Source organism: Pelophylax lessonae, assembly GCF_965119305.1.
Source record: "Pelophylax lessonae genome assembly, chromosome: 1".
NCBI lineage: Eukaryota > Metazoa > Chordata > Amphibia > Anura > Ranidae > Pelophylax > Pelophylax lessonae.
In genome coordinates, this window is record NC_138768.1 from 136388271 (window position 1) to 136411201 (window position 22931).

Consider the following 22931-nt stretch of genomic DNA (forward strand, 5'->3'; position numbering starts at 1 on the left):
CCATATAACATATGTGTGAATCCCACCACCTCTCAGGCCGTCTCCTTACCAGACGGATAAGGTAAAGGTGCAATTATACTCCCCCACGAGTAACCTCCTGTGTTGTGGAAGTGATCCTGTGCTCTTATTCACACTGTGAGAGGAATAAGCAAGTCCTACCAAAAGGTAGGACGGAGAGAGAAGACAATGCAGGATCTGGCGGCAGAGGAGAATCTGTGGAAGCCACTACAGGAGAAGTGCAGGAGTTACATAGGATTGTTCTGCTAAGTGACCCAGAGTCCATCTACTGGTGTTGGAAGAATTACCCTTTGAGGGATGAACCCATGCTACTCCCTATTAATCATCTCGTAAGAGGTATGATTTGCTTATTCCTCTCACAGTGTGAATAAGAGCACAGGATCTCTTCCACAACACAGGTGGTTACTCATGGGGGGGAGTATAATTGCACCTTTACCTTATCCGTCTGGTAAGGAGACAGCCTGAGAGGTGGGATTCACACATATGTTATATGGATTTATGGACTTTAACCGTTTCATTTGGAATCACAATTGTTTTCACTATTGATTTGAGGATTTGTTGCTTACACACTTTGGACATTCGTGGACTTTTATGTTTGGTTTATTGATACTGTGTATGATTGTTCTAGTCACATTTGAATCACATCACTTTAGCAGTTTTGTGTTTATATACACGAGAGTCACTGTTATATATTTTGAGCACCAGACCATCATTCGACAAAAAAAATTTGCTTGCGAGCCAAAAAAAAGGAGGTGGCCGTCTGTGACATGACTCAGGAAGCCTAAGGAGGAAGAGTACTCTTTCCTCGTGAGGACCTTAATGAGGTCATCCATGGAAACAGCAAACAGGCAATCCCCCACGAACGGAAGAAGGCCTCATCTTAGAAGCCTGGTCCGCAGACCAGCATCTCATACAGATAATGCGCCACAGGACCACTGCTGAGACAGTCTAGCAAGCAGGGGAGCGGTGTCCATAGAGACGTCACAGAAACTGTAGCCCTCTGACCAACTGATCCACCAGCTCCAACCAAGGCAGGGGGGAGCCGCTTCTCCTCCTGGCCCCAGCGTAAAAGCTTAGCTCACTTGGTCAAAGTTTGCAACACCAGGGCAATAGTAGTTACCGGCCTAATCGCCGAAACAGCCATATATGGCAGGCCAGAGCCTCCACCCTCTTATTAGCTGGACCAGTAAAGGGTGGGGACTCAACTGGAATAAAAGGTAGCTCAATTTTACCTGGAAACCAGCAAATCCACTACAGATGGAACCGTCCACCTGTAACACAGTTAATCCTTAAAAGGCTACTGCAGCAAAAACGCTCAGCAACCACTGCGTTTTGGACAACCCCACTGTTTTGTGACAATGTCATCATGGTAAACGGAAAGAGGGACACCCTTTCAGCTTTGGAGGGGCCTGTGGGTGCCAAAATGAACTGGTGCCGACGACGCAGAATTAGCAGCAACCTCCATTTTTAGTTTCCCGCACTGACACCAACCATGCATCCACCTGCGCCTATTTATGCGCAGCTACAGGAGCAGATAAATCATCCTCACCATCTAAGCACTCAGGGTGCAGACCCAGTAGGGTTGCTATATACAAAGCTCACCCTGAAAAACATACAGGGGAGGCCACCCATCAGACCTCACAAGAAAGAAAAAAAAAAAAAAGGGGGGTCACCCTCAATAGGAGAACATAACTACATAGCCCCCTAAAAGGAGGCCACCTGTCGTGACACGGAAGCGCAGGCAGGGTACCCTCACTAAAACAGGGCAGGTGTCACACACAATGGCGGCAAAGCTGTCTCAAAAAAAAATAAAAAATGATTAAGCGCCCCCACAGCACTACCTCTTACAATGGAGGTGCCAAGCTGACCACATACCCTGGCAGGGCGCAGCCTAGTTTTTTGTGGAGACCCAGCCGCAATTGTACAGAACATTTAGCACGGAAGGTGCCCAAAAGAGTGGGGGCTTCAGCTACATACACTAAGGCCACCCCCGACTAGGCTGCAAACCGCAGCCTAAATTTTTAAAGTTGCCCAGCTGCTAGGATGGGAGCCCCAGCAGAGCCGATCCCCCAGGGGCAGCGGAGGGGAAGGGGTATGCCCAAACAGAAGGCAGTGGCATGAGCCAAAAATGTATTTTATGGGTGTGATTCTAGGAAAATTGAATTTAATTATGCCCCCGATGCTGCACGTACAATAACTGGTACCTCAAACAGTCTAATGAAATCAATAGAGGGGGGGGTACTGCACTTCAAGGGTGATATAATGCAAATTGGTATATCATAATTATAGGTTTCTAGTTTTAAATCAACAAATTCTAACAGTAGGTATTTTAGTCCATAAATACTGTTCTTATTAAACAATAAAATAAATATTGTTCTTATTCAAGAGGGAAAAAAGTGCTAATGTGCAATGTTCAATTAATCAATCATAACCTCATAATTATAAATCGATCAATGATTCAAGAGAATGACAATCAATAAATAAAATGCTCTATGTGCAAATTAATGACCAATACATTTAAAGTGCTTCATGTGTAAACCAAATTGTGGATTTGTGCAGATATCCAATTCTTTATAAAGTGCAAAGGATTCCCTGAGGAAGTTCATGTGGTATCGTGACGTAATGTGTAGGGTGTATGCCGAGGGGAAAAAAATGGAAGAAACGTTATGGGACACAGTAACCAGATCCCGCGGCTTACGATGGTGAAGTTTGGAGAATAAGTTTTCAATGCAAGTTGCTAAGTTTTTTTTGAAGAAAAAAAAAAAATTTTCTACACTATGATTGCCCCATCATTTTAATGAGATAAAAAGGACCACATACGAGGCAGAGGAAGGATTACCCCCCCCCCCTTTAATGAGAACCCACAGTCCTCCAGAGAATCTAGAGCCGTGACACTATGATACAGGAGTGGAGGGGGATACACTTCCCATGGCATTAAACTAGAGGCGTATTTTTTGCAAAACTTAGGTGAGCGGTTAGTGCACCTAGAAGTGCCATCACTGAAGAGTACCCCGGGTTCACGGTTTCCTGAGGTGTTTGAAAACGATTGAATATAAAGGAAACATTGGGAAAATATCACTTATAAATTCAACACAATAGAACAGAAGTCTACACTGGAGTATATCAATTGATCTGTTGCACTAATATGTACTTGCACTTTATAAAGAACTGGATATCTGCAGAAATCCACAATTTGGTTTACACATGAAGCATTTTAAATGTATTGATTACTTTTCACAAAATGAATTCACTTTGCACATGGAGCATTTTATTTTTTTGATTGTCATCTTGAATCATTGATCAATTTATATTTATAATGAGGTTAGGATTGATGAATTGAACATTGCACATTAGCACTTTTTTCCCTCTTGAATAAGAATTATTGATTAATAATTATGGACTAAAATACCGAATATTAGAATTTGTTGATTTAAAACTAAAAACCTATATTTATGTGATTAAAAAAAAAAAGTTATATATATATATATATATATATATATTTATAATCTCTATCACCCTTGAAGCGCAGTACTCTTCCCCCCCCCATATTGATAGTGGCATGAACCACCCTCAGTTTCCAGCGAGTAGGCCACGACTTAAATTTTGGGGCGATACAGCCGCACGAGGCGCGTACCCGCGGGAGGTTAAAACATCCGCTTCCCCCGCAGAACAACCGTCCTCCCTGCCCTAGTCACCAACACCACCCCGTTCCACCTCAGCAAAAACCAGTCAGCCGCAACTTCAGAGCATGTGGCGACCCCAGGAATCTGACCATCCCAGGAAAGGGCCCACGTCTACCCCAAAACCCTCCAGGGGTAGTGGGGTATAGACAGCTACTTACCACAATTACCACACCAGGAACCGGGTGGGCATTGCTCTAGACAGGACAATGCTGTATTGTAACGTGGGTGCTGTCGGCCAGGAGGAAACGCTGCGACCCAGGCCGAAGCCACTTAATATGCGCCCTCAACAGACATTTAACTCACAGGCCAGCCCCTGTCCAGTGGGGCTATGTCACGTCCGACTTCGCGTGGAGCTGCGGTCTGCACGTGCTCGCTGGCTGGACTGGGGGGACCCTTAAGGCAGGCCTCGACAAAACCCGGGCGCCAGGTCGCATTTGCGACTAGAATTAGCGACCTGGCGCGCCCTGCAGAAGGTGTCCTGTCATTTTTGCACAGACTTCTGCGCACGGAGTGCACGGACTTCCGGGCCGTCCGAAAATTGAGGCCCTGGTTTTTCGGCCTACTTGAGATGAGAGGCTTCCTATGGGGAACTGGCGCCCTCTTGTGGTGGCCGGGAGTAGTGACTGTTGTAATTACTGTTTCCACTGCCTGTTTGTTCACAATGCATTACCATCTCCCTGTCCAGTTAGTTACCTTTGACAGGGAGTGTGGTTATTTATTAATTTAATTTATTTTTTAAATGTAAAAACTAAATATTTTTTTCTTTTAATTATTAAAAAAATAAAATACTTTTTTTCCTCATCGCCACGCCACAGCCGAAGGCCCCTTTCACACAGGCTGTCTGATCAGGTCCGCCTTCATTCTCCTCTATGTAGCAGTAATCTGCCGCCATCTGATCCTGTCCGCCAAAAGCAGATGGATGGTGGTTCTAATTTTCTATCCATCCCGTGGACCGGTTTAGATGGCATCGGATGGAAAGAGACAGACAGTCTGTTTTCATCCAATTGAGCTAGAGGAGAGTGGGGTTCTAGTCGTATGTGTACATTTAGTATCCGTTTTATTAAATAAAGCTTGGTTGCTTAAAAAAAAAAAAACTGGCGCCTAACTTTTTTAGCTGGCTCCTAGATTTCAGGAAAATTTGTCAAGCCCTGCCTTAAGGATGTACATTATCCAGTTTGTCGTCCAGCCCTTGATTGTAGCTCTCACTGGAACAAGATAATAAAGAGGAAAACAATTCCATGTAAAAAGAATAAAAATTGCCAGAACCAGAGATCCCAGCAAGGAACTAGGTAGAAAAAAAAACTTTATACCTATAGCTGGAAGTGGGCGTATACCCCAAAGGACTGCCACATAGGCGTGTTAAAGCTTCTCTGCCTAGTCCTACTCCTGTAGGGGGGCAGTATAAACCTACGGTCAAGATAAGAGCTGTGCCTGTCAATGAACAAAAGAAATACTGATTTTTTAACATGTAAACAAGTGTCAGAAATCGGTCCGATCCTTAAGTGGTTAAATGCACCAAGAGGATGAGGTTATTGGCAAGCTTCTTTTTCTATTGCAAGTCCAAAGCTGCATGCACGTTACAGTTCTGCCAAGTGGTGCACTTAAAATCACACAATATTTAATTCACAGAATGCATTTATAGCTTTTTTATGATGCTCTAACATTTGTACATTTCAGATTTTGCCCCGCACATTATCTGCAGTCCAGGCACCCCAGTAGGCTGTTTTAATTCAACAATTTTAAATGAAAACCCATATACCTTAAAATAGGTTACAGTTTACCTTTTTTTTTTTTCCCTATTAGCTTCAGTCATGAAATACGATTGCACTTTCATATGCACGTTGTGTCATACAGCAACACTATGCTGACTGTAAATTGACAGAACCATGTAACTTTTTGCTGTGCCTTTATCTCTGTAAGAATCAAGAAGACACACAATACCCTTATATTGATGTTGGAACAACTGCAGTGTCAATATTATGCCATGTCCAACTCCAAAAAGGTTTGCAGAGAGTAAATAAGCCATGGTGTTCAATGGGATATCAGCCAATCCCATCAACTATACAGAACACAACCACACAGCTCAGTAAAGTTTTACGCATGATCAATCTTTATTTCTAGTGGTCTTCAGTTCGGCTGGGCTGCAAGGGGTCTGCACAGAAAGTGACTGAAGCGAGCTGCTACATATTGGGCATCTTAAAAGGAATTCAACTTTAATCTCATCAGGTCAAAAACAAAAAAGCACAAATAGATAAGTCACAATATAAAATAGCAGCTCTGTTCAGCTTATTAAGCTCCACAGTGTTTTCAGTTTAGACCGATTCATTCTTTGAGGCTTCGTCAAAGTTCTCAACCAGGTCTGCAAAAAAGGAAAACAAAATCAATACAGGCAAAATCCGCTTTAGAATTACAGTGCAGTTTTTTTTTTGCATTTGTCACCCTTAAATGATTCAGAACAATTATTGGACAGAGATGACCCAGATAAATACAAAATTCAGTTTAAGGTTTTTATTCATTAGGGGGAAAAAAACTGTCCAAACCTGCCTGGCCTTATGCGGAAAAGTAATTGCCCCCTAAACCCCCTGCTGCATAAGCCAAGTGCCTTGGAGGTCATGAACTGATGGCATGACATTCTCCTTGAGGATTTTCTGGTAGAGTGTAGAATTCCTGATTCCATTGATTATGGCAAGCTGTCCAGGTCCTGAAGCTGCAAAGCAGCCTCAGACCATCACAGTACAGGGAATAACTTTTTTTTAGCTGGTTCCTAGATTTCAAGCAAATTTGTCAAGCCCTGTTATAACCCTATCCAGACTGATGCAAGCAAATTTGACTTTGTTTCTCATTTGTTCTTAAATTTCATTAGATCACGGTATGATGTGTTGCTTTTTGAGATCTTTAAGCGTGCTTCACTTTGTCATACAGCTTCTATTTAAATGATTTGATTCAACAAGTCTGGCAGTAATCAAGCCTGAATGTGGCAAGTGAAATTTAGCTGCGCTTTTCAAAAAAATCAATTTAGTTATTTACAGCAATTTTTTCCACATAGGGCCCCTGGCAGGTTTGGACAGCTTTTTTTTCCCTTATTAAATCATTTAAAAAAAAAAAAATGCATTTTGAATTTACTTGGGTTCTCCTTGTGTATAAAATTTGTTAAAATGATCTGAATCATTTACAATTGGTATAGAAAAGAATCACCCCTTTAAAATAATCACATTTTGTTGCTTTGAAGCCTGAAACAAAGTTTTATTTTATCCAGCTGTATTTACTCAGAAAAAAAAAAAAAAAAAAAAAAAAAAAAAAAAAAAACTTATAAAATCCAAGTCAAGGATAACACCAACATGTCAGGAAAAAGGTTTAAAATATCAAAAACAGAAATCACAGAGTTGGAAAAAGGATCACCCCTCTTGTGCCAGTATTTGTTGAACCACCTTTTGCTTTAATTACAGCCTTTAGTCTGTTGGGAAATGTCTCTACTAACTTTGCACATCCAGACTTTGCAATATTTGCCCACTTTTTGCAGAACTGCTCAAGTTCAGTTAAATTTGGATGGGGAGCGTTTGTGGAATGCAGTCTTCAAGTCATTCAACAGATTTTCAAACAGGGTTCAAGTCTGGGATCTGCCTAGGCCATGCAAGGACAATCTTTTTTTCTTCCATCCATGGTGTGGTCATTTTTGCTGTGTGCTTTGCCTCGTTGTCATGTTGGAAGGTAAACCTTCACATTGACATTAATCCTCAAGAATTTGACAGTATTTTGCCCCATCCATTTTTCCTTCTACGCTGACAAGTGCTCCAGTCCCTGCTGCAGGGCAATATCCCCAACTTCATGCTTTACTGTAGGAATGGTGTTATTTGGATGTGAGCTGTATTAAAATTCCGCCAGACATATCGCTTGGTGTTTTGGCCAAATAATTCAATTTTAGTCTCACCTGACCAGAACACCCTTTTCATTTGTCCTCAGAATCTTAAGGAGCGTTTTTGCATAGATCAGCAGTGACTGCATGTGGCATCTTTTTTATTGCAACCCTCCCCATACAAGCCACATGTGTAAAGAATTTGTGATATAGTTGTCATATGCATACAACGGTGTTTATTTACTAAAGGCAAATCCACTGTGCACTACAAGTGCACTTGGAAGTGCAGTCACTGTAGATCTGAGAATTCTGACATGAGGGGAAGCTCTGCTGATTTCAATAATCCAATCATGTGCAAGTAAAAATGCTGTTCATTTTGCTTGCATGTACCGCTCAGCTCTACAGCGACTGCATTTCAAAGTGCACTTGCAGTGCAGTGAATTTGCCTTTAGTAAATGTACCCCAATGACTACGAAATCAATTCCTGCAACTTCTTCAGAGTGGCTGTAGCCCTCTTGGTAGCCTCTCAGACCTGTTTCTTCCTGGCTCTTTTATTCAGTTTGGTGCAATGTCATGATCAAAGGAGGGTCTGTGTTGTACCAAATACCTCCCACTTCTTAATAGTAGATCTCACTGTGCTTCCAACCATTGATAAAGCCTTTGAATTTTTTTTTTGTTCCCATCGCCTGACTTGTGCCTGTCCACAACTTTATCCCGGAGATTTTTTGACAGTGCCTTGCCACCCATAGTTCATTATTTGCTTTGGTTGAACTACAGGGGACTGAAATGCTCCAGGAAATCTTTTCATGCTGAGCTAATCAAAATTACCATAGCCGATCAGTTGAAAGTCAAATGGCTTTGTGTGCCATTGAGAAGGGGGGGGGGGGGGGGATTAGCTACACCTTATAACAGGATAAGTTCACCTTTGGGAACATGTTCCACATTACCAGTGCTGCAGCCCCACCCCCCTCCCTGTAGCAGCAATACAGGGAGAAGTTCCCCCTCCTAGCTGTCACGGTTTGAAAACAGTGCAGCCGTTTGAGGTTCCACCATTCATACACAGCTCTGTGTGTCTGAATTACAAGCCCCAAAATCCATAGCGGCTGTTGGCTTGTAGTTCTCAATGAATTACCACGGCGCTGTGGTAGTTCATTGAATTTTCCTGTCAGGGAGTATCGGCTTACCCCTATGGGATGTACGGGTAAGCAGATATACAGATAGTGTGCAGGAGACTTGCATGGCATCAGATCTCCCGATTGCTGGTGCAATGCTTTACAGGCTCCTACTACAAAAAAAAAAAAAATGCACATTTTTATACCTGCAAAAAAACTGCAATTATTTTTTTTATTTTTAAATAAAGTCTTTTTTTTTTAGTTTTTTGAGACGTTGGCGTTATTAGCTTTCACTTGGATGTTGTAAGTTGCACTTGAGTAAATACAGCTGGATAAAACAAAAAGTGGTCTTCATTTTAGGCTGCAAAGCAACAAAATATGATTGTAAAGGGGGCGATTCTTTTCTACACCCACTGTGACAAAAAAAAAAAAAAAAAAAAAAAAAAAAAAAAAATCGGGAAAGTGCAAATACTTTTACAGCACTGTAAGTGAAAGGCAAGCCAAAACCTTAATAAGCCTAAACTACTCCCACAACCATTTTAGACTATTCCCTCGATCATGTAAGAAGGAAAGATCTGTATACATAGCCCGATTGTAAGGTCGCTCTGGTCCAGTCACATGACCGGCTTCCAGTGCCAGCTTCAGTGTAGAGAAGGGACAGCCAACAAAATGACCCATAGTAAGTCTATAAGTGACATCACATAGGCTCTGCACCCATTGATCTCTTCTCTTTACTGAAGCCAGTGCTGGAGAGATCCTGTGACCAGACAGACTTCAGAATAGGCAAGTACACAGATCTTTCCTTTTACAGGATGGATTAATTGAATAAGCTTAAAATGGTAGTGGGAGTAGATAAGTTAGGTTTTGACTTGCCATCCCCTTTAAGTTCATAAAAATGAATAAAAAAAAAAAAAAAAAAAAAAAAAAAAAAAACACAAAATGCTGTCAGGCAAACCAATTTAAATACATATTTTAGAATGTTTTAGTATCGGTCATCTAGCTTAGAGGTTTATACAGTTCTGTCAGCCCTGAGACAGGTCTCCTCCCCATCCTTGGCCTGTGACTGACAGTGAAGGAGGAGCAGCACACTGATGAGCTCCTGTCACTCTGTTCTGTCCTTCCACTCCTTGTCAGCACATGAACTGTCTGTGATGCTTCGCCATCCTCCCCAATCTGAGCTTTGCTTTACACAGACTGCAAGAGGCCGATACTAAGTCATGCAATAGAAATAATACATTTTAGGGCAACATACACCTTAAACTATATTAATATACAGAAAGACTTTTTTTTTTTTTAATACCTGCCTCGAGTTCAGCTTTAAAAACTCCAATATCAAACTGCACACTATAAATCACTATTGTCAAAATTTCCAATATAATTACTTTGGATGGAAAGCTGAACGGCATTCACAATAGTGTAGAGTCCCTTAAACAGACTCCATGTAACCAGCACTACTCAAACAATTTCAAAAACATGCTTGAGATCATTTGTAACAACAAGTTCTAAAAACTTACCAGGAACTTCATCATCTTCTTCCTCCCCAGTGGCAAGTGGTGCTTTACCATCTAAAGCTAAAAAAAAAAAAAAAAAAAAAAAAAAAAAAAAAAAAAAAAAGGTAAAACTGTTAACACAGGACAGTACTAATAAAATTGCTCTCAAAATACTCACTATATTTAAACTAGCATGCTGCATATGTTCTGCACAAGCTTTTTTATTTTTTTTTTCTTCTTTTAAAACGAGACATTTTTATGGAAAGTGTACCATGGGTTTTACAAGGCAGCAGCATGGAATTGTGAACTGTCCTGGCAGAGAAGGATTTTAAAGTGACTGAACAATCACATTGCAAAACAACCCATTCAATTTAAAATAGAAACTAAGACAAAACATTTGTATAGAAAACAGCAATTTATATTCCTGATATGCAGTGCCTTGCGAAAGTATTCAGCCCCCTTGAACTTTGACCTTTTGCCACAGTTCAAGCTTCAAAGATATAAAACTAATTTTTTGAAGAAGCAACAAGTGGGACACAATCATAAAGTGGAATGAATTTTATTGGATATTTCAAACTTTGTTAAATAAAAAAACTGAAAAATTGGGCGTGCAAAATTATTCAGCCCCCTTAAGTGAATACTTTGTAGCGCCACCTTTTGATGCGATTACATCTGTAAGTCGCTTGGGGTATGTCTCTATCAGTTTTGCACATCGAGAGACTGAAATTTTTGCCCATTCCTCCTTGCAAAACAGCTCGAGCTCAGTGAGGTTGGATGGAGAGTGTTTGTGAACAGCAGTTTTCAGTTCTTTCCACAGATTCTCGATTGGATTCAGGTCTGGACTTTGACTTGGCCATTCTAACAGCTGGATGTTTGTGAACCATTCCATTGTAGATTTTGCTTTTATGTTTTGGATCATTGTCTTGTTGGAAGACAAATCTCCGTCCCAGTCTCAGGTCTTTTGCAGACTCCATCAGGTTTTCGTCCAGAATGGTCCTGTATTTGGCTCCATCCATCTTCCCATCAATTTTAACCATCTTCCCTGTCCCTGCTGAAGAAAAGCAGGCCCAAACCATGATGCTGCCACCACCATGTTTGACAGTGGGGATGGTGTGTTCAGGGTGATGAGCTGTGTTGCTTTTACGCCAAACATAACGTTTTGCATTGTTGCCAAAGTTTGATTTTGGTTTCATCTGACCAGATCACCTTCTTCCACATGTTTGGTGTGTCTTCCAGGTGGCTTGTGGCAAACTTTAAACAACACTTTTTATGGATATCTTTAAGAAATGGCTTTCTTCTTGCCACTCTTCCATAAAGGCCAGATTTGTGCAGTATACGACTGATTGTTGTCCTATGGACAGAGTCTCCCACCTCAGCTGTAGATCTCTGCAGTTCATCCAGAGTGATCATGGGCCTCTTGGCTGCATCTCTGATCAGTCTTCTCCTTGTATGAGCTGAAAGTTTAGAGAGACTGCCAGGTCAATGGTAGATTTGCAGTGGTCTGATACTCCTTCCATTTCAATATTATCGCTTGCACAGTGCTCCTTGGGATGTTTAAAGCTTGGGAAATCTTTTTGTATCCAAATCCAGCTTTAGACTTCTCCACAACAGTATCTCGGACCTGCCTGGTGTGTTCCTTGTTCTTCACGATGCTCTCTGCGCTTTAAACGGACCTCTGAGACTATCACAGTGCAGGTGCATTTATACGGAGACTTGATTACACACAGGTGGATTCTATTTATCATCATTAGTCATTTAGGTCAACATTGGATCATTCAGAGATCCTCACTGAACTTCTGGAGAGTTTGCTGCACTGAAAGTAAAGGGGCTGAATAATTTTGCACGCCCAATTTCAGTTTTTTTTTTTTATTAACAAAGTTTGAAATATCCAATAAATTTTGTTGCACTTCATGATTGTGTCCCACTTGTTGATTCTTCACAAAAAGTTTAATATCTTTGTTTGAAGCCTGAAATGTAGCAAAAAGGTCGAAAAGTTCAAGGGGGCCAAATACTTCGCAAGGCACTGTATGCCTGCTGTACCATGTACTTCTATGAAAAAGAATCCTGTTTGTATTGCTTTTGCGTGAAATCCCTGGTGTTCCTGCTAGTCCCACTGCTTACCTAATAAAAAGTGACCACACTAAGCAGGACACTGGTCAGTTCTCTGGCTATGCTGGGAACTCCGTATGCTCTCCTATAATGATCAGACTTGTGTATATATCTCATCACAAAGAGCATATAGTGCGCAAAAGTTACCACGTCTACAAACTATGGGGATTTTTTTTAGTTTGTTACTAGTAATGGTGGCAATCAGCAACTTAGCGAGTCGGCTGTTGCACGCCCGATACCCTGGAAGTGCAGGATCATATGATAGAGCAGAGCGGCTACCCTGAAGCAGTAAAAGCCCATTCAGACTAGCGCAATCCGACTTCCAGGGGCGACTTCGGCACGACTTGCACGGACTTCATATAATAATTGAAGTCAATGCAAGTCGCCTCCAGGTCGCCCCAAAGTAGTACAGGACCCTTTTTCTAAGTCGGAGCGATGTACTATGTAACTATGTAACATGGATGTCGTTTTCTATTTAAAGCATTTAGTTTAAGCAACACTTAAGTTTGACAGTGTGGGGTAGGGAAAGTGTTGACAGAAGGTCTACTTTGCTTGGTGTCCTTACTGAGGAAAATCCCCTCTCTGTATGGATGACCTTTGGCACAGAAAAACCAAGAGGAAATCAAGATTTTAGAGACTGGTCTCTATAAGAGAAATCTTTCAAGGTGGACACGTGCTCTATGGATAACTGGTCTAAGAGGGGAATTTTCTTCACTTGTCAGATTTACTCCTGTGTCTATGGAACAGAAATGAGAGAATTCCCTCTACTTTACTCTACTTTTGCTGTACAGACAGCAAACCCTGTCAGACATTTTATCTCCTCTCTATGTCATACCAAACTATAAAAAGGGTTTTGCTATACACTTTAAAATCCATGCAATGTGGAAGAAACATTGCAGAAAGAATGGACACATCCTAAGACCAGAAGGAACACAAGCAGGTTTCACTGCAAGAGCCCAGTGGTTATAAGAAGCCAGTACTTTTTATCATGAAGGAAACATGAACTTTTGATGCCAATAGTGGGTCTCCTATCCCACTAGACCAACTATTTGGCCTCATGCACATTTTTACAGACTTTTTCCTGCTTCTAAACAGCCCTGCATGTTAGCCTATGTGTCAATGCACACAGACCTAATAGCATTTAGTGGCAGGAAAAAAATCCACTGCCAGTGCATCCAGGAGCAGCAGTTTTGGGGAAAAAAAAAAAAAAAAAAAAAAAAAAAAAAACCGCTGCTAAACGCTCCTAAATGCTAGTGCTTGAGCATTCATTTCAATGGCCAGACTAAATTATTTATTGTGGCCAATGTGCTTGACACCAGTAAAAGCTTTAGGACACTAGGGCTGCAACTAACAATTATTTTCATAATCGATTAGTTGGCAGATTGTTTAGATCGGAGTTAACAAAAAAAAAAAAAAAACCCCCAATTTATTCTTGAATATCTCTATGCGGTGGTAAATACAAAATAACCAGCTCTTTGATGAGAAAAGATATACCGGTGCTCAAATCCTAATAGCTTGTACATGTATTTAAAACTATCAGGTGCTAAAGGGGTGTGACCACATATTAACACTACAAATTCTGTATGGACTATATGGAAACTAAATATCCCTGATTTTATAGTTTGCTGGAAAGGGTGCTCTGATACTAAAACAGATACCTTTTTTGCAATTCCATTGACTTCTGTTAAATGTAGTTGCAAGCCACAATGAAATCAGAGGACCAAATTGAACTGATCTGCGGCTTTGAAATCATGCTGAAGTAGCACAATTTCAAAGCCAAAGAAGAACTGTTCATAATTATAAACGGTAACAACTTTTCATTAGTCTTGAAAAAAAAAAAAAAAAAGAAAACTGTCGGTAATTGATATTGGGGAGTACTTGAGAAAAAGTATCAGTACTTCTGGGGTGCCCTGTCTGCACTTCTTGCTCCCCTTGTCTTAAGAGTGCACCTATAGCAAGTCACAAAGTATACTAAAAAGAGTTCACCTATAGCAAGGTCAAAAAAAACCTTCTGCCTTTCAAATCACTTCCTTCTCCTTGCTAGGACTACTTGTCCCATGAGGCATTGCTCCTCACACATTCACAAGCTTACAGACATGTATGGAGGGTGTACTGACACGTATGGAGGATAGGAATGGGCTCGGGCATGGTCAGGATCCCGCCACGATGCTGAAACTGCACACGGCTAATCAAAGGCAGTGAGACATTTCCTGATCTGCAGTTGCACAGATTGCGAAATGTCTCACTGCCTGTGATTAGCCATGTGCAGCGTCGGCTTCCTGGCAGGATCAGACAGGTGGGGTTCCCGAACACGCCCAAGCCCATCTCTAATGGAGGGTGTACTGAGCTGTAGGTGCACTGCGCTGTGTATACTGACAAATATGAAGGATGTATTGAGCTGTACTTTGTATACCGACATGTATGGAGGTTGTACTGAGCTGCACTGTATTTTCAGATATGTAAACAAATAATGCATTCTGTATGAAGGCCAACCAATCATGAAAATAGTTGAAAACTTTTCATAATTGATTAGTTGTTTCAGCCCTATAGACCACTTTTACAAAACGTCAGACATTTTTTGCAAAAAACTTTGCTGGCTTCTAGGAGAGTTAAACATCCTGTGTGCATGAGGATTTCAACTGAAAACTCTTGGGTGGACAAAAATCAGTTTTTCAGTACATATCTATTCAAAAACCAATCCAATATTACATGTCAAAAATGCACAAAGATTTTTTCCTAATGCTAGATTCCTGGCTGTCTTTGTTTGGACCTTAAAAAAAGTACCGTAAACACTAGGGACAGAAGGCAGTTAGACTTTTTTTTTTTTTTTTTTACATATACGTTTCTACACATTTAAGCCAAGCAATTATACAGACACGTGAAATCAGCCAGTTACCTCTTAAAGACAAAATGCTGACAAAAACCTAACTATTGCAGCATCCACTTACATTGTTTTGGCAGGGCCTCTGCAAGTCTTCGCAGGCTGGTGAGGCTGTCTGCTCCAAGCTGGTTCAGGATGCTGGGCAACATCTCTGTTAGCTGTTTGGTCTCAGCGTGACCTGTAATGGTGAAAGTATTGGCAGCCAAGGAAGCCTGAACTTTGGGATTGTTGAAGTGTATAACTGTCCCTTGGTTTGTAAACATGTTGACCTGCAAAGACATGATTAAGATTTACTATAAAAACAACGTCCTCAGCCTATTGGTGTCTTTTCTACATAACTCCACTACCCCAAGTTCTTTTTCCCCCCAAAACATGAGCACTGCAATACTGAGACCAGGGCTCAACAAACCCCAGGTCGCATTGACGACTAGAATTACCGGCTTGGCGCCTGGGCTTCACTGCAACAGGTGTCTTGTCGCTAGACATTCCAAGTCTCCTGCGAGGTGCCGGTGTGTCCCGGACATCCGCAAGCACTGTGCGATGTCCAGGCTGTCTGTCAGTTTCTGTCAGCTGTGACAGGAGTTGATGCTTTCTGTATTGTTCCGGCTCTGTCCTATCACAGGCCGAGTGATATCAAATACACTCCGCCTGTGAGGAGAGATACAGGAAGCATCGGCTCTTCATGCTTCCTCCAGCACCGCTCCTCACACTCTGCCAGCATTTTTTTGCAAGCAGTAAGTCGCATGTGCTAGGGGTGCAACTATCCCCCAGCACATAACTGTAAATATCCCAGCATGTGCAGCATTTCTGACTCCTACCACCATGACCACTTCAAATCACTGAAGTGGTGGTCATGGTGGGTGGAGTGTTCCTTTAATATCTCTCAGAAGTAAACCAAGTACACATGGGTCGAATGCCAGCCAACATCAGCTGGTTCATTAAAAACTGGCCGCCTTTTGGCCCGTGTGTATGGCAGCCGGTCTGACAGAAGCCGACCATTCGCGAAAAGAAAAAAAAAAAAAAAAAAAAAAAAAAAAAAAAAAAAAAGCTCCCAACTTTAGCTGGCTTCTAGATTTCAAGCAAATTTGTCAATCCCTGACAGACTATAGCTCCCAAAGTAAAGATCAGAATAAAAAAAAAAAAAAAAAAAAAAGTGTATCCAACTACACAAAAAGCTAATTCTTTAGAAGGATTTACTCATAAAACCGGTTAAGCATATCAACACATAATAGTAGGCCACAAAATGATTTACATTTAAAGTCATGTTAAAAAAAAAAAAAAATCTCGTTTAATTAAAGAGAGGCTAAAATACTTTTCCTGAAGTACTGTTAGAGATTTCCTGCAGTGCAGGTAATCAGGTCTGAAGAGAGCCAAAAAACTAGGACACACACCCCTTAAAAACGGTTGTAAAGGATCAGGATTTTTTTTTTTTTAAACAGATTATACTTACCTGCTATAGTGTTGCACATAGCGCCCTGAACCTCTTCGGGGGACCCCGCCAACACTCCAGGCTGCTCCTCTTCTGCGCATCCCCATAGAACAGCACTTCCTATGGTGGTGCACCTACAGGCGCTCTCAAGCCAGACTGAGCATCCACTGACACACAGCATGGCTCGGCCCTGGCCTCCAGTTCCCAAATCACAGGATTGGAAGCAGCAGGAGCCAATGGCTCCCGCTGCCTCAGCAAAACCTGTGCTGACTTTTGGGTCAGATTGGCAGTACAGGAGGGATCCTGGAGCATCTCATATTTCACACTTTCATTTACTTTTATTACAATTATGGCTATTAGCTAATATTTGCAGTTGAGAGTTCTTGGAAGATATCAACCAGTGCACTGGGTGACCCAGATTTAGAAACCTATTCAGCACCACCTAACAGATGCCAGAAATAAAGCACAAACATTTCAATTTAATTGCAGCTTCCAGGAGCACCTAACAGATGCCAGGAATAAAGCGCGGGCTATACTTCCATTTTAAATGCAGCTTCCATGTACATTTTAGGTACTAAAAAAACCTGAAGTGTGGACCTATGTACTAGAAGAAAAAAAAATACCCTACACTTAACATATACAAGTATAAAGGTCCAGTCAAAGATACCTCATATGACAAAAGCCACAGAACTGGTCACATGGTTTCTGTATTGGCATAACAGGAAATATCCAGTCATGTAAAATGCCATCATTACAAACCGCACTGACATTTGTAGCCAATTGGTTGACAATGCTACCTAGGTGGTAGCAATGTAGAACTAGTTCCAGTTCTACAGAACTCACCTCTTCTATGCCAGAGATGTTGTTCACACCCAGCTTTTTCAAGGAGAACTGTAGTTTCTTATCATCTGCAGTAGCTGTTCTGTGGACAACCTTCTTCTTTCTGCGAGCGGTCCCCTTAAAAGTGTAAAGAAACAAAAAAAAAAAAAAAAAAAGAAAGTTCAAAGATGTTTTGCTTCAAAGCAACCCAGCTGAGCCTCAGATACCAAATAACCTTATGTTTTAAGTATAATTTACATAGCTTGACAAGTTAATAAAAGTCTAGAGAGATGCATTGCTTTTGGTGACCCATGATTGAGGTGAACAAGCCCGCTTTCATTACATTTTAGTATAATTCAACCCCCAGCTGCTTCTACAGGAAAAAAAAACCCACAAAACTCCTCTAGAAGCAGTTATTTTTTATGCCCAGTGTGCATGGAAAATCAAAGCACCAATAAAAAGCTTAGAGATGGGTTAACTAGAACAATAACTAAGGTGTTTAGGATAGGTTTCTACAAATGATGTTCTGTATTTCTATTCAGTAAAACAGATTAAGAAAATCAGCTTACCTTTCCACCAATGCGCACTTGTGCTTGCAGTTTGGCTAACTTTTCTTGATTCATGATTGTTTCTTTCATCTAAAGCAAAAAAATTAAACACTAAAATATTCTGACAGTTGGGTACTAATTTTACTGTAGATCCCAGCCTTGGAAGTGGGTAATAGCAAAAAAAAAAAAAAAAAAAAAAACAGTCCAGTCAAACTATCCAATAAGGCGTGCTCTTTAAACCCCCCCCCCCCCCCCACTGGTATGTTGCTAAAGGACTTACAAGCCACTGGGAAGATCCATGCCGGGTATTCCACACAAATACCTGCAGTGGCAAGGGAGCAGCAGAGCCTAAACACAAGAGGCCACAGGAAAGTTAAGCATACATGTTTTACAAGTGACTGTACAGGACCAACCAAAAAGCAGAAGAAGAAAATGCCAATGTGTCCACAACGTTTAAACAAAAATGCCTCCTATGACTCTTCCACTAGATATGGAAGAATGAAAACAAGGGATTGTAAAGGCTACACTGAAGTAAAGAAAGGATTAACAAAATTGAGGATCCATAATGTCAACGCATGCTCATATGTCCTACATTACATACATTTCAACCTGCTATGGTGAAAAAGCTTCCAAGAATGATTGAAAATGTAAAACTTTTTAAAGACTTGGTGCCACAACATTTCCTTTTCCCAAATGGTCCAATTACACTAAGGTTTCTGTAGATGCATTTTCATGCAGATCTACAAAAACGTAGAAGCATACTAAAGTTGGCCACACATGGACCAAAATTTGGCTGTTTCAGGAAGAACTGGCCAATATTCGATCCATGTATGGCCGTTCCGAACCATTCATGAGAAGTGATCTAGCTATATGGGGGCTTGTTGGAAAATTTCCGCTCAATACATACAGCCAATGGGCTGCAGCACTGATCTGTGTATTACGACAGCAGGGGAGTTTCTGCTGCCAAAATACGACTAAGCGGGGAGGATTCCTCCATTCACCTCAAAATGTGTGGATGGGGGATAATTAGTTTATTTTTTCGTTCAGCTCACTGGGGGAGAAAAAAAAAAAAAAAAAAAAGCTAGGCCATGCACGGCCAGGCCAGCCTTAACAACTTTGACACAAGATAAGAAACCGCAAATTTGTGAAAACATTTGTGATGAGCAGCTGAGGAAAGCAGCTTAATACACAAAGTTTAAATACATAGGTTTTTCACAATTTTATCTTCCATAAGGATTTATGTTTCTGTCTAGATAGAGATTTAAACTGTGCTGTCAGACCAGTCACCCAACATTTCTCTACTGCACCTAAGCAACTGATGATCATCTCTCACACAGTCTAATGGTCAGTGATGGAGCAGGAGGATGAGATTGTCACTTTGTTCCCTCCTCCTGTCAGCACATTTACACACAGCACATGTGATAAACTATTAGAACTGCAACTCCCTCTCAAGAGTGCTACTGTGCAAAGAAAACCATGAGGCTGATACAGGCCAGAACCAAGACGTTGCAAGATACAGATTTTATTGAATATATAATGGCAATTCGTTAAAAAAAAACAAAAAAAAAACACACTAATATATATACACACACACACACATATCTATCAGCATACAACCTAGAGGAAGAGTAAAGATTGCCTTTGTAGAGAGCTAGCACAGGTGTGGCCATCTGTCACACAGCTTCTATATATTTTAAGTCAGAAAAGGGATCTAGTGACAGTGTGAGATAAATAAAGTAATTTTTCCCTTTTTTTTTTAATCATGAGTCAATTATTTTTCTCTTATACTATTGATACTTAGGCATAGCTGTCAGTGGTTAAAAAAAAAAACAAAAACTGGACATTTTGCCCATCTGCTTATACATTTTACTGAGCATTATTTTGACCTTATAGAATATAGACAAATCTATATTCCCAATATATTTCCAGTTTTCAGAAGTCACTGTAGACTTTCCTAGACAACCCCTTGCATCTCTGCATGCACAGAAAATAAAATTTATTCCTGTGGTGAGACGATTTTACATCCCAATTCTAGACCATTTCTCCATAGAAATCAATGAGTTTCTGAGCATGTGCTAAAGTAGGAGGGACTGCCCAGGAGAGGTATTGGGGCTGTACAGTGTGGATTAACAGGAGCATACACAAGTATAATATTTAAAGGATAAGTTCACTTTTACAAAACAACAAAAGCAGATTTTTTTTGGAAGGGAAAAAAAAAAAAAAAGCGCATTTCATTTTTTTGTTGGAGACTTGTAAAGCAGTGCACATTCAATCAGATCAGGTGTAATGCCATGGTCTGTATCTGTTCATCCCTACCTCAAATATGGGCAAGCAGCTACACTGACAGGAAGCTCAATGAACTACAACATTAAACAGCACCCTGGTAGTTCAGATAGTTACAGCAAGTGGGGAGAGAAGATCCCCTGCTCATTGAAAATGGGGATATGGGGGGGGGGGGGAATTACGGTGCATTTGCAACAGCTTACACCCTGAATATGGGTGTACCATGTAACAAAAGGTGAACTTCTCCTTTAAGCAGGGTATACAAAGACTGAAAAAGCAGGAAGCAGCCCAATTTCAGTTCATGTGTACCCGCTGTCTGCTCAGACGTCCCTGCATACAAAGTGAGCAAATGAAATCCCCGATTCCACCTCACTTGTGTTGATGTGGAGATCAGTCAGTTTCTCTTTTTTTAACGAGTATACCCAGCTTTAGTCTGCCCATACACTAAGATTTCTCTCACTAAAGGATAAGTTCACCCTTTTAACATGTTACACCCATACTCAGGGTGTAACACGTTAGTGCTGCAGTTGCCCCCCCCCCCCCCCATCTCATGAAGAGACACTTGCAATGCACTGTCTGAGGTCACCTGATCTACATTCTTTCAGGAATCAGTGAGAGGACATCGGCCGGTGAGGATGTCACATGGCAGGAAGGTGGAGGGGGTGTCTTGCAGAGTTTGGTGCCACTTTAGGTCTCATTCACACAGGTGTGGAGGACTGTGTACACCATGAATGGGATGTTTGTTTGGTCAGCCCATGTATGGGGACACAGCCACTCATCCTAATTTGACAGGAGAGAGGCCTGAACACAGACAGTGTGCCTTTGGTGCCACTTACCTGTCACATTAGGAGTGGCTGTGTCCCTATACATGTGCTGTCCCGGTACACTCCAGCTGTGCCAGAAAGGCTGACATTCCCCCAACCAAGAGGCAGAAACCTGACATTTATAAGTACCCAGGGAGAAGAGGTCCCAGCCAGCAAGGGATATAACCACACCAGTGCTGGAAGGGGGAGGGGAGAATCTTTGAAGGTTTAGTTTGGTTTTAACACAATTTATAAATATAATTTCATACACCAATACTGATCAGTCTGCCAGTCTGATGGAGACCGGTGACAGGGAGCGCTGGAGACATGGTCTGATGGACGCATCGCCTGACCTTACACCCCCCCCCCCCCCCTTACTCCTGTCCCACTGCCTCACCATCTTTGTCCCTCTGCTCCTGTCTTCCAGCCCCCCATACCACTTTCTCCTGTCCCCCCCCCCCCCCCAATACCACTTGCTCCTGTCCCTCACACCCCTTTCTCCTGTCTTCCCAATTCTGTCCTTGTCCCCCTTGCTACTGTCCTCCTGCTCCTGTCTTCCCATTCACCCCATACCCCTTGCTCCTATCACCCCCCTGCTCATGTCTCCCCCCCCCCCCCCCCCCCGTACCCCTTGCTACTATCATCCCCATCATACCCCTATCTCCCTGGCCCCATTGCTCCTATCATCCCCCTTGCTCCTGTCTCACCATCCCTGCCCCCCTGCTTCCCTAATTCATACACCCCACACACTGACACCCCCGGCGCCCAGACAACATGCAGTATACCGGGTACCGCTCCCCGTAGACAGGCCCGGGTATAGAGAGCACACACGCTGTACCACCCCGGTGTACATTTCAGGCTCCCCCACCACATAGCAGAGGCCGCAGACAGCCTCCTCCTCACCCAGCCGGCTCCCCTCTCCTCTCCTCACCTTCTGCAGCCTGCAGGCGGGTGTGTGTGGACACTCAGCGGGTTTAAAGGCCTCCGGGAAGCCGCGGTACCGAGCGCGTACACACGCGGGGAGCAAGATGGAAGCCAAGAGGGCGGGCAGGACGTGACGCCGCACCATGTGACCCGCGCCTCTCCCCACGTGCTGTGCCGAGTGTCGCCGCTGACGGCTGCGCCATGTGTCTGGTGGGGTCCGCTGATTAGAAAGGAGTCTGGGAACTGTACCTGCCTGCTGGTAGCATGGATAGCGATGTGACGATATCTCCTCTGTGCTCTCCTCTTTCACCTGAGTTCTGTATGAGGGGCACCCTACTGACCACGCCTCGTGTTGATAGGATGGGGCGGGGCTATTAGTGGTACACAGCACGTGCCAAGTAATAGCCATAGTCACATTGTGATCATTAAAAATGGGAGGGGCTTCAATAAAACTTGAGACTGCTCTAGGTCAGCCTTTTTCAGCAAGGGTGCCTTGAGGGTTTCTTCAGGGGTACCTTGGCAAAATGCCTAACAAATGTTCACAAGCCAGCAGGTGGATGAAGCCTGCCTTTCAGTTCCACAAAGCCACAGGTTTCCATTATGACTTCCTAGACACTGGCATTCTAACAACCAATGGCAATCAGTGTTGCCAACCTACAAGATTGAAATTTACTGACACAACACCCAAAATTTACTGACACAGCCAAGTTTTTACTGACATTTCCAAAAGTTACAAAATAATAGTTTTAAGTGCAAATTTCAGTATTTAGACTACAAACAAGTACAATATGCAATTAACAATGTGATTTAAAGTAGGTAATAAAGCAAAAAGAAAAGTTTTTATTTTAGATATATAGCAATTAGCTTAGGGACAGGACAGGAGGGCAAGAAATTAGAATGGTCAAGCGCTGCTCGGCTCCCTTGCACCATGACATCACACAATATACTCAGGCACCGCCTCCACCAGGCCCTCTCCACG

At 42.1% G+C, this 22931-nt stretch overlaps 1 protein-coding gene across 1 annotated transcript; it reads right to left on the reverse strand.

The window, feature by feature from the left end:
• Positions 1 to 5788: 5788 nt before the first annotated feature.
• Positions 5789 to 22116, reverse strand: BTF3 (basic transcription factor 3). The gene is made up of 6 exons (XM_082253382.1): positions 21960 to 22116; positions 17964 to 18032; positions 17419 to 17532; positions 15214 to 15415; positions 10181 to 10237; positions 5789 to 6060 (listed from the first exon to the last, which is right to left on the reverse strand). The coding sequence occupies exons 1-6, from the start codon at positions 22095 to 22097 to the stop codon at positions 6014 to 6016; spliced, it is 627 nt and encodes a 208-aa protein (XP_082109508.1). The 5' UTR covers positions 22098 to 22116; the 3' UTR covers positions 5789 to 6013.
• Positions 22117 to 22931: the final 815 nt, after the last annotated feature.